This window comes from Octodon degus, unplaced genomic scaffold, assembly GCF_000260255.1.
Source record: "Octodon degus isolate 3935 unplaced genomic scaffold, OctDeg1.0 scaffold00155, whole genome shotgun sequence".
Taxonomy (NCBI): domain Eukaryota; kingdom Metazoa; phylum Chordata; class Mammalia; order Rodentia; family Octodontidae; genus Octodon; species Octodon degus.
In genome coordinates, this window is record NW_004524731.1 from 626,417 (window position 1) to 638,525 (window position 12,109).

General features: G+C 43.6%; 1 protein-coding gene across 1 annotated transcript in view; it reads left to right on the top strand.

Moving 5' to 3' along the window:
* Positions 1 to 1,409: 1,409 nt before the first annotated feature.
* Positions 1,410 to 12,109, top strand: part of LOC101567557 (neutrophil defensin 4-like) — a 27,391-nt gene continuing 16,691 nt past the window's right edge. Inside the window, exons 1-2 of the mRNA XM_023702639.1 lie at positions 1,410 to 1,476; positions 2,807 to 2,984. Coding sequence (XP_023558407.1) covers positions 2,819 to 2,984 — 166 coding nt within the window. The 5' untranslated portion in view covers positions 1,410 to 1,476; positions 2,807 to 2,818. The remainder of the gene's footprint in view (positions 1,477 to 2,806; positions 2,985 to 12,109) is intronic.

Genomic DNA, 12,109 nt, shown 5'->3' on the forward strand with positions numbered 1-12,109 from the left:
CCCCTCGTCCCGCTGACTCTCAGCTTCATGGCCCCAGCTCCTGCCCTGAGCCTCTATGCCCTCCGTCCTCTCACTCAGCGTCCAGCTGCCCCTTGCGTCCACATCGGTGCTGTGTGTCTCCTCACTATGCGACACAGTCCTCGGGGGCCTGATGCCCTGCTGCACCTGCGTAATTACATTCTGCTCTTAATTTCCTCCCTTGTGAGGTGAAAGCTCTGGGTTGCGTGGTCTGTTCCTATTTTCCACATTTACGATGGACATCAGGGGACCGAGGAGAGGAGCTCCATTTGCCACTTGGTTGTGTCTATTCGTGACACAGTGCTTCTTCCTTGAGGCAGATATCATCAGGGATCCAACACCGCCCTGCCGTGAGAGCAGAAGACACAGCCACTCTCAGGGCCACATCGGCCAGCCACCAGGACTTGGGCCAGCCACTGAAGCATAGATATTTACTGCCTTGGAAGGATCCATTATCATTTTTCCTTTTGCATAAACTAGGTCTAGTGCCCTCATCCTGAGAAGAAGGATGATGAGAAACAAAACCAAGAGTGACCACATGTGCTGTGGTGTCCGCGCTGGTCTTGCTAAGTGCAGAGTGGCTCAGAAGCCTGACCTGGGCTGGTTTGGGTGAAGAATCTTGAGCAGACCCCCACAGGTATGGCAGACTGAAGCTAACCTCCCGCTATAAGTGCAGCGGGAGGAGCCAGGCTAGGGACATCCAGGGCCCATAATTCCCATGCCCTGCTCTTACGGCACATGGCCTGGGTGCTGCCGCCCACTGCTTTGTCACTCACCCCGGGACCAGCCAGGTCAGGCAGCCTTTCTTCCCTCCAGGAGACCACTTGTTGCTGCAGACTGAGCTCTCGGGGAGAGTCCACCAACACCCGTCCACAAGCCCAGCCCACGCAGAAGCCATGCAGAATCTCACCTGGGCTGTCCAGCAGTTTTGATATGGCCCTAATTAGGCCCCCTGTCTGAGGACACTACCTGGGAACTGGATTCTAATTCCCCCTCCGCATTCCCACTGCCTTGTCCATCCTCATCACAGTAACAGCATGAACTGTGATGTGTGGGCCAGAGGAGGCTGCTGCCCTTAAATGCTTCCCTGCTCCAGCCACGCAGCCCAAGCCACGGACTTGAACACCAAAGGGTGCACTGCGTGGAGAGTACTGAAGAGACAGTGACAATCACCTGCTGCGGCCAAGACAGGATTCGCCGAGAAGGTGAAGAAGCCCCTCGGGCGCTGTGGCATGACCCAGGTCCACACCAAGTTGCTCAACTCCCCTTGCACCACCACTGGTTGGAGTATGCAACAGACACTAAGCTTGACGAAAATTCCAAATGAGGACACCTTTGCAAGTACCTTATAAATATGGGAAGTCTATCCTGCCACCAAGCAGTCGGTCCCTTCTTGACAGCTGGGACACGAGACTGCTCTCCGACCACCTCTGGGAGTGCTGCCCTGCTCTGGGGACTGTAAGTAAGAAGCACCTCTCGCGCTGTCGCACTGTTCCTCTCCTGGAAGCTGAGACCCCATCTGACCCCAAATGGAAGGCTGCTTCTGGGAGCCCCTGGATTCCCTGAGGGACTCTTCTGTAGGGGACCCTTGTGGCCCCTGAATACAGGTTCTGCCTGCTGAATTCAAAAGACATGTGTGGGTTTTGTTCAAGGCAGAGGTGACCTCTGTGGCCTGCCGAGATAAGCAGCAGTAGCCTTGTAAATACTCTTGTGCTGTGCAAAGTGTCTGTTGTTTCTTTGCATGCTTCTTTTAGTCAGATTACTTATGTGTGGTGCTGTTGAGTGGTGTTGCTTGCCTATATACTCCCTTGTCAAAGGACCCTCTGCGAACTATCCACCGCTTCCTGCTCTGTGTTTTCTTATTTTTCTCTCTAGAATTTATTTTTTAATTTTATTTTATTGAAAAACAAGTATGAATGAGAAAGTTTCAAAACTGATTAATAGGACAGTTTCAATAATTAATACATTGCACATAGTTATCTTCTTAGTGGTTCTCCATAGTACAAGAAGCAGACAGAATATCCTGTCCAAACACTATTAGTACAAATCTTTCTTCTATCAAATTAAGCAAAAGTAGCTGTATATCTAAACTATTCTGCATATACAGATACAAAATCGTCCTTCCTTTGTATCCTCTTTTTTTTGTTTAGTCCTGTCAGAGATGGGTATTCCATTGGCATCTAAATGCCCGTTGTGTCCTCTGCTGGACACAGATTTCTGGTCTGAGGCAGCCCCTCCCGTCTGCCGCTGCTCTCTTGGCCAGAGCCTTTGGCATCCTATGCAAGCAATCACTGCAGAGTTCCCAGTCCAGAGTTTTCCTTCTACATGGAATGCTCAGAGCTGTATGGCTGCAGGTCTCAAAGAGACAATTACTGACCTCACAGCTGTCCTGTTTGGATATGCAGAGTAGGACCTACCAAGTCACAGGGTTGTCTACACAAGTTTAGACACACTTATTTTCCAAAAGTAGTGAAAGAAAGCACCATTACCTTTACAGTTAAAATGTAAATATGCAAGCAAAATAGTAAAAATAAGAAAAGATACCATTAGCCATCATCATTATGAGCTTGAACTAAGACAGCCTGGGAACACACAGGCAAGGCCTTGCAGAAGCCACGAGTTCACGGCACACCCAGGGACACTGCAGGGACGGCAGCTCTCGCCCAGGCCGTCAGATGCACGCCTCCCTCCTGCACCCGCTGCCTCTGAGCCTGCTCCTGGCAGGACAGTAAGTACGGGCTGACTCCTCGCTCCCCACACAACAGAACCCTCCTCTTCCTCCCTCCAGGTGACTCCAGCCATGAGGACCCTCGCCTTCCTCGCTGCCAGTCTCCTGCTGGTCCTGCTGGCGCAGGCTGAGCCTCTCCAGGGAAGAGCTGACCAGGCTGAGCCTGAGATGCAGGGCGTGGAAGAGGACCAGGCTGCAGTCATCTCCTGGGAAGAAAGGCCTGCTCTGCAAGATGGAGGTGAAAGAGGGCGACAGCACACACGCAGGGAGTGGACAGCGAGGGTGGAAGCAGGCTTGGGGCTGGGTTAGATTTAGCCGACTTTATTTCACTTCCTGTACCTGATTTCCTAATTGAAAATTAAGAGCTAGAGTCTGTGAAACTTTCTTCAAGAAAAACTTGATTCCCTGACACTCTTAAGAAACTCACTAATCAATATGTGAAGAAGCCTACAGACCAGCTCTGTCGGAGTCTCAACGCAGAGTTAGTAGCAGGGAGAGTGTTTCCTTCCTGTCTACTGGGAGGATCTATAGAAACTGAAAATGTGTGTGGGGCTGTGTGCACGTGACCGTGTGACAGGCCAGCAGCAGGGAAAAGGAAGACATGTGAGAATGACCGAGGCGCTCATGGCCCAGGTATGATCCTGCGTGTTTAGAGCCACGTTGCGTCTCTTCATTCCGCTCTCCCTAGTGTACTAAGCTGAGGCCACACCCCCCAGCAAGGACCTTCTCAGGACGTGCTTCACATCCAGGGCTGTCCCCAGAGCTTGACGCCCGCTGTTTTCCCTCTGTCCCCAGGTCCAAGGGCAGGCCTGATCTGCCGTTGTAGACAGACAAACTGCCGTTCTGGAGAACGCATCCTGGGAGTCTGCACTTTCCAGAATCGAGTCTACAGATTCTGTTGCCGCTAAACATCCAGGAAAAAAAATGAAAGTATGTTCGGGGCCTACAAGAGAATTGCTGTTTCCTCTGAGATATGTCTTCCAATATTTTCTTTCCTTAAATAAATCCCTGTGGAAGTGCTCTGTGTTTGTCTCCTTGAATTTTCCTTGTTTAGCTTCCTGAGGACTCCGATATGCAATTACAATAAATCTATTTACCTATTTATCTATTTGTTTATTTTTTAAAGAGAACACAAAATGCTAATAAGAAGCTAGAGATGATACAGAATTTCACTTCTAAATCAAGCCTTGGCAACAAATCCTAAGAATGCTGAGAGTGACCCCAGAATTCAGGAACAAAGGAATAAGATTCAAGGAATGCTGCACATCCCACCAGCATTTCTGCATTGTGTACAAGAGGTCTCATAGCAGGATTCAAGCTGGGAAAATTGGGCTGCCTGAGCCAGGTTCCTATAACTCCCATGGAGCTGGTTTTGTGTCCTTCACATAATTATCATTACTCCCAAGTTGGGAACTGGATTATTTTGGCACCCCTCTTCCAGCACCTGTCCTTACCCAGATTCCGCTAGCCCCTTCTATGTCCCTGTGTTCTCTCCCCAGATTTCACTTTGTCACTGAACTCTGTCCTGATTTCCATACTTTCAATTGTACCACATTACCTATGTTGATCTCTAAAGTTTTTTTGTTTTGTTTTGTTTTTCTGCACAGAATTAAAATCATGCACTTCTACCCTTTGCAGTTGCAGGATTTGCAGAGCAAATCTTCTTGTAACTCAAAGGAGAGCCCCATGCTCTGCTCACTGCTGCCTGTGCCGCCCACGCAGCTCCCACATACGAGGCTGGTAATGGCAAGGTTGTGGTTCTTAAGTCAGTTTTATACAGTTTTATTTAACTGCATGGATTTACATTATTATAGCTAAAATTGAAAATTACAGAGCTAAAGCAGAACTCTCTCCAGTTCGTAGGACAGTTTACCTTTTAAGAACCAATTGAAATCACACAGACCTAAATATAAGATAATAAACAAACGCTAATATCAGCTAATAAATAAATATGACTTCATGGAGATTGGAAACTTAAAATAAAAGAAGAGTGTGGCCATAAAAGATTTCTTGGTGAATCTTCCTTCCAACAGAACAGAAATGGATAACTTGGGTGGAGTGGAAGAAGAGGTAGAAAATAGTGTAGACAGAGGTAGAGGTGAAGGAGAGGGACATGCTGGGTCAGGATCTGGCTCCATCAGATTGGGGAGAGGTGTTGTGAGCCAGCAGGAAGACATGGATTTCCCAGAAGACCCTTCAGAAGGCCACCAGAATGACATCCCTGTCCACTCATGGGATACAGAGACATCAGGAGCATCTCATTTGGTGAAACCTATAACAATCTAGTTTATGCCATCACACATGATAATTCTAGGAAGATGTAATAAAAAATAGAGCAGGAAAAAATCTCCAAAGGTGCAGGGCAACTTGAAAACCTCCAGTATGCCCAAAAATTCAAAACTGCCATGCACATAGATTAGATAGAGAGATAGATAGATAGATAGATAGATAGATAGATAGATAGATAGATAGATGATAGATAGATAGATAGATAGATAGATAGATAGATAGATGACATTTGACATTTTTAGCTGAAATGAGCCACTCATGTGGAAAGATAAAGAAATAAAAAGAAAGCCAGGAGTGGATTTTTGCAAACGTAATTGACTCACCCTCCAGCAGAGTAGGAAACCTGAGTTCAGCGAACCACTTCCCGCTCACAGGCGGACTGAGGCCGCCGACCACCCTCCCCCGGAAGTGCTCCTACTGTCCCAGGAGCCACTCAGTGCTTACATCCTCCGCTGCCCCAATGCAGCGGGGCTGGACTCACCATCTTTACCTCTTGCAAGCTCGTATCCTCCTTGCAACATTCTGAATGAGGTTTCCCCCCCACTTCAGAGGTGATCGGCCCAATATTGGTATTAAATACAATATATTGGCTTATTTAGTTTTTGAGTTAAACAAAAGAATTGTACGAATTAACCTTGTATCTTGTAAAGCGTAGGTGTACATGCACATTGCATAGTGATTGATCTGAGGTAACTAGAAAATTTATCACCTCAAGCATTTATCACGTGTTTGTAGAGAGACGGTCAGAATCCCCTCTTCCGGCTATGTTGAACTCTGGAATACACCAGTGTGGGCTACAGTCATGCCATGCAGTAAGCAGTACACCAGCATTCCTCTTACCTTTAACTCTGTAATTGTAAATCAGCTTTTCTTCAGCCTCTCCCCACACCTGCCTCTAGCCTGATTATTCTACTCTCAAAGAACCCAGAGCTGGGATCAACTGCTTTAGATTTCATATATAAGTGAGATCTCATGGCCTGTCAGCAGTTGGTCATCTGACTTCATATGAAATCTTCTGGGCTGACCCACACAGCTGCAAATGAAAAGCCTTCCTCTTTTCTCCAGCTGAGTAGTATTCCATGGTGTATATATTCCACATTCTTTTTGTCCATGGATAAATTCACTGGTGGACCCTGAGGTAAATGGCATAGCTTAGCTGTTGAGAATAAAGCTACAAGAACTAAGGAGATTAATGAAAAGGCCCAGGCGGGGGGAGGGGCACACATGTGGCAAGACTAGTCCAGAAGGGGTCCCCAAGGACCCACAAATGACTGGACAGGGGCACACATACGAGCAGGCCATAAGCTTGATGAGTCAGTATTGCACTTCAGCACATAGACTCTCAAAACAAAGGAGATTAATGAGCACAAACCCCTCTGCAAACTTGGCTAGAGCCTTGATCGTGTTTCTGAGATCCCACCTGGACTGACCACAGACCTGTGGACACCAGAGCAGTTTGGCTACATTTATCTTCCTATGTTTCTTTGATTGGTTTTCCTGTTTTTGTCTTGTTAGGGTCTTTTATCATTTAGTTTAGGTTTGTCTTGTTTTTTTTTTATGGTTATTCTTGTTTTGTGATTCCTCTTTTTTCTTTGTCATTCTTCCCACTCTCTTCCATGAATTAGCTTCATTACCTTCCTTTTGGCTTTTTCTCCTTCTCTTCTTTCCTTTGCCAACTATCTCACCTGATTTTATGACACTGTCACGTATACAAACGTTGTCTCTTCTCTTGCTGGTTCACTTCAATACTTCTTTGCTTTCGCTTGCATTCTTTCCCTCCTGTGTCTCCCAGTTTCCCAAACCCTGAGTGATCATGTTCTGTCCTCCAGCCTTGCACTTACTTTTTGGACCCCATTCATCTCCCTGTCCCATCTGCTATTCTTCTCACCCCAGCCTAACATGCAACAGGGTAAAATCACTTTACTAGGGGGAAAATCATTATACAGAAGTTAATGGCATATGCTGGATGGTCTTATGTAACTGTAGATTTTGCTGCAGATTTAATAGTTAGCATAGTTTGCTTGTAGGCAGGCTGTGCAATAAGACTATTGTCACTGTTGACTGTATGACTTTAGCCAGAATGCCATACTTGTTATAATCAGTTTTTTCCCCATGTATGACAACTCTGTGATTATATAGGGTCATTAACATCATCATAGTCTAGTACAAAAGGATTTAGCCCTGAGTCAAATAGACAACTAATTCTTATCCTCAGTTCACTGGGAGGGCAGATTCCTGGGATAGACATAAAGAGCGAGAATCACCTATATCTACAAGACATCCCTAAGGAAAAGACGTTTCTGAAGGAAGCCTTGATACTGGAATAAAGCTGTTTACCACAAGAAATCTACAAGCATCAACAAAGACAACAAAATAAAATAAAAGCTAGAAAACAGAAAATGACGAGACACAGAAGTAAAGCACAACCTGAAACCTTCAGCCCATCCAGGACAAGACTAGAGCCCAATGAAATAGAGGAAATGAGAAACCAACCACTGGAACTCTCTGAAATGTTATCAATAGAAGCGAAAAAAAACTGGAAGAGGCTAATAGAAAAACGAATCTCAAAGTACAAGAGAAAAGATGATCAAAATGACATATGTTAAGGCAGCCACATTAAAAAAAAAATAGAGGAGCTCAGTAAAACAATGGAAACAATGAATGTCCAACATAGAAAACAAAATTGGAATTCATAGAACAGATCCAAATAGAAATCCAGGAGATTAACAACTCCACTGAAAGCATATGTATCACCAGCAAGATAGCTCAGAGGACTAACTACCTGCTTTGGCAAGCACAGAGACCGGGGTTCCAGCCCCAGTCCCACATGCCCTGCTGGATGCAGTCCCCAGGGCACGCTGAGCCAGCAACCCAGTCTGGGCATGGTGGCGCATGCCTATAATACCAGCACTGAGGAGGCTGAAAATAAGAGGATCACTACAAGCCCGAGATGCATAGTGAGACCCTGTACCAAATGCATACATGAAACAAACTAACCAAGTATATGTACCCGATTAAATGAAGGCGAGGGTAGGCTACCAGGTGTAGAAGACAGGATGGTGACTAGTGACTTGGAAAAGAAAGGTATCTTAAAAATATCAAGAGACCATGAAATATCAATCCAACAGTCAAAAGATGAATTAAAAAAGAACAATGTAAGTTTGTTGTTTTTTGTTTTTTCATTTATGTATCTGGTACAGGGTCTCACTACGCAGCTTGAACTCGTAGTGATCCTCCTATTTGCAGCCTCCCCTGCGCTGGGACTACAGGTGTGCGCCACTAAGCCTGGCCTTGTTCACCAGCTCTGTGCACCCCAGGGCAGGGATGGTGTGGCATGTGGGACCGGGATCAAGCGCTGGTCCCTGCCTGGGCTTGCCAAAGCGGACGCTTAGTCTGCTGAGCTATCTCGCCAGCCCTAAACAATGTAAGTTTAATTGAATTTGGTAAGAAAGCTGGAGACAGAGCAAAACACATCTTTTAAGAAACCTCTTCACATAAATAATGACAGGAAACTTCCCAAACATGAATAAAGAATTTGACACACAAATAAGTGAAGTGTGTAGAACTCCAAATATCCCTAATCAAAGTAGCTCTACTCCAAGGCATATATTAATCAAAACTCCAGAAATTTGGGCTGGAGAGACAGCTTGGCAGTCCAGGTGCCTTCCTGGAAAATGCAAGAAGCCACGTTCAATGCCTGGTACCGCATTCCATGCCAGCCCCAGAACCCCAGATGCGCTGTGCTGGCCCCCAAACCAGGTGTGGTGGAGCGTGCCTGGAATCCCAGCACTAAGGGAGGCTGAGACAGGAAGATCACAATTAGTTTGAACCATGTGGTGAGACCCTGTATCAAATTTTGAAAAAGACTCTCAGAAATTCAGCACAAGAATAGAATATTGAAAGCATCCACAGAAGAGAAACAATTCCGTGCAAAGGGAAACCCATCAGAATAACATCAGATTTCTCAGCACAAGCTCTCAAATCCAGGCGAGCTTGGAGTGAGGTACGATAGGTTCTGAGGGTGTCGCAGCAGAGAAACAGGCAGGAGGAAAAGGGAAAGGGGCTTTACTGTAAAGGGAAAGGAGCTTCATTATCTTGGAGGACAGGGAGAGAATTTGGGGAAGGTAAGGAATTCCCTGGATTGGAACAAAGGGAGGCTGAGGCTTTTATGGCCTTTGCCAGGGGTGGGGCTCGAGGGGGATGTTTAGATACACCTGAGGAGCTGACTGGGGCCTTCCCTGAGGTGGTGGGAAAGGTGAAAGGAAATTGCACCCTGGGCTGAGCTGGAGAAGAAGAGGGGAGGTGGTCTCTGGGAAGATGAGCTGTTGTTTTAAGGGCTTCAGTCATACTAGATGGCCACCATAATAATTCAGCATTTCATACTAGGGTCATAACCTATCAAGGTAGTTCAATCCCAAAAGGAAACAAACTTTACCCCAGATTGATGGTCCCTGAAAAACTATCTTTCAAAATAGAGAAACAAGACACTTCCATGATGAAAAACAACTGAAGAAATTCATGACTACCAAACCAAAACTTCAGAATGTTCTGAAGGACACATTAAAAAGAATGAAGACAGGAAGCACAAGAACACCAAGAAAAAGAAGGTATCAGACAGGACAAGCAGTTAAATAAAGAGGAAAGACACGCAACCAACAGCAGCAAAATAACATGAAAAAGATAAACCAATATAAATCAATGTAAACAGTCTCAACTCTCCAATAGGAAGAAAAAGGATGAATGAAGAAGCAAGACACAACACTCTGCTGCATTCAAGAAACACATTTAACTGAAAAGAAAATTCAGAGATTCAAAGTCAAAGGACAGAAAACCATACTACATATCACAGGAACCAAGAAAAATGCAGGCTAATTATTCTAATTGTGTATAATGTGAACTTCAAGCCAAGACTGATCTAAGACACAAAAGAGGTCACTACATACTTGCAAAGGTAAAAATTTTAGGAAGAGATAACAATCATAAATATATATGCACTAAACAATATACTGAACTACATAAAATAAATATTAACAGACATGAAAAAAATCAAATAAACACTAATACCATTGTAATGAGAGATCATAACACCCCACTCTCACAAACTGATCAACAGGACAAAAACTCAATAAGGAAATATCAGAGTCAAACCAAACCTGTGAACAAATGGACTTAGTAGATATACAGAGAGTGTTCTACTCACAACATCAGAATACACATTGTTTACAGCAGCACATGAAACGTGCTCCAAAACAGAACACATATAAACTCATAAAATATGCTTAAGTAAATGCAGAGGAACTGAAGTCATTTCATGTATATTTTCTGACCATAGTGTCATGAAATTTGAAATCAACAGCAAAAGAAATCATAAGAAGTCATAAACACATGGCAATTAAACATCACTCTCCTGAACACAAAGTGGGTCCCAGAGGAAATTAAATGATGTCTACAATTAAATGATAGCACCAATGAAACATAACAGAACTTAAGTGATGCAGTGAAAGCAGTCCTATGCCAGAAATTCAGAGTGATAAATTCTTATATCAGGAAAACAGAACGAGCTCAACTAAATAACCTAAGGTCAGGCCAGATAGCTCAGCAAACTAAAGTACCTGCTTAGGAGGAGCACAGAGGCCGGGGTTAGATCCCCAGTGTGCGGTGCCGCCCTGCCCCCAGGGCACATTGAGAGGATGACTGAGACTGGGCGTGGTGGTAACCCCAGGGCTTGCAATGCTCAGAACAGAGAATCACTACAAGTCCAATCTACATAGTGAGACCCTGCAGACCCTTGACTATACACATTTAAATAATAATAATAATAATAATAATAACCTAATGTGCAGTCTCAAGCTTCAAGAAATGAAGAACAAGTCAAACACAAGGCTCACGTAAAAGAGCAAATTATGAAGAAAAGAGCAAATGTTAATGCGATTGAGACTCAAAAAAACAATATAAACAATCAATAAATCATTGGTTCTTTGAAAGATTAAATAAAGTTGATAAACCCTTGGCAAAGCTCATCCAAAAGAGGAAAGAAAAGGCTCAAATTCAAGCAATTAGGATGAAAATGGGGAATCACAACAGATACTGCAGAAATCCAGAAGATCATCAATATCTACTTTGAAAACCTATATTCTAATAAGATGGAAAACACAGAAGAAATAAATATATATTTTGCCTAGACACATATGAATTGTCAATGCTCAATCAAGAAGATATAAAAATTCTTAATGACCAGGTATCAGTAGATGAAATTGACATTGCAATAAAAAAAATTACCAACAAAGAAAAGTCCAAGTCCTGAAGGAATTCAGAATTAAATTATACAAAAGATTTAGAGAATAACTGGTATCATTATTGTTTAAACTGTTTGTTGAAGACTAAAGGGAAACAATATCCTCTAAAATCATTCCTGGACATAAGTATTACCATAATACCAAAACCAGAGAAAGACACAACCAAAAAAATAAAAAACAAAAAACCTGCAGGCCAATATCCTAATGAACATAGACACAAGAATCCTGAATAAGGTACTGGCAAAAAGAACGCAGAAAATCATCAAGAAGATGATACTCCATGATCAAGTGGGATCAATCCCAGGATTGCAGGGATGCTTCAATTCATGGAAACCAATAAATGTAAAACACCGTATCTATAAAGCCAAAGGCAAAAATAACAAGATTATCCCAATAGATTGCAAAGAAGCAATTTCACAAAAACACACATTCATAATAAAAACTACTAAAGAACATTGGGATAAATGGTCTTTATCTCAGTCTGATAAAAACTACGCATGATAAACCAACAGCTAACATCATACTGAATGGTTAGAAATTGAAAGCTTTCACTCTAAAACCAGAAAAAAATAATGATATCCACTATCACCAGTCCTGTTTGATATAATTCTAGAAATGTTAACCAGAGTAATTACTCAAGAGAAAAAAATAAGGTTAGGAAAGAAATAATTTAAATTGCTGCGGTCAATGACATGATACTCTACACAGAAAATCTCAAAACTCCACCAAAAGATTTGCAGATTTAATAACCAAGTTCGATAGGGTAGCTGGATACAAA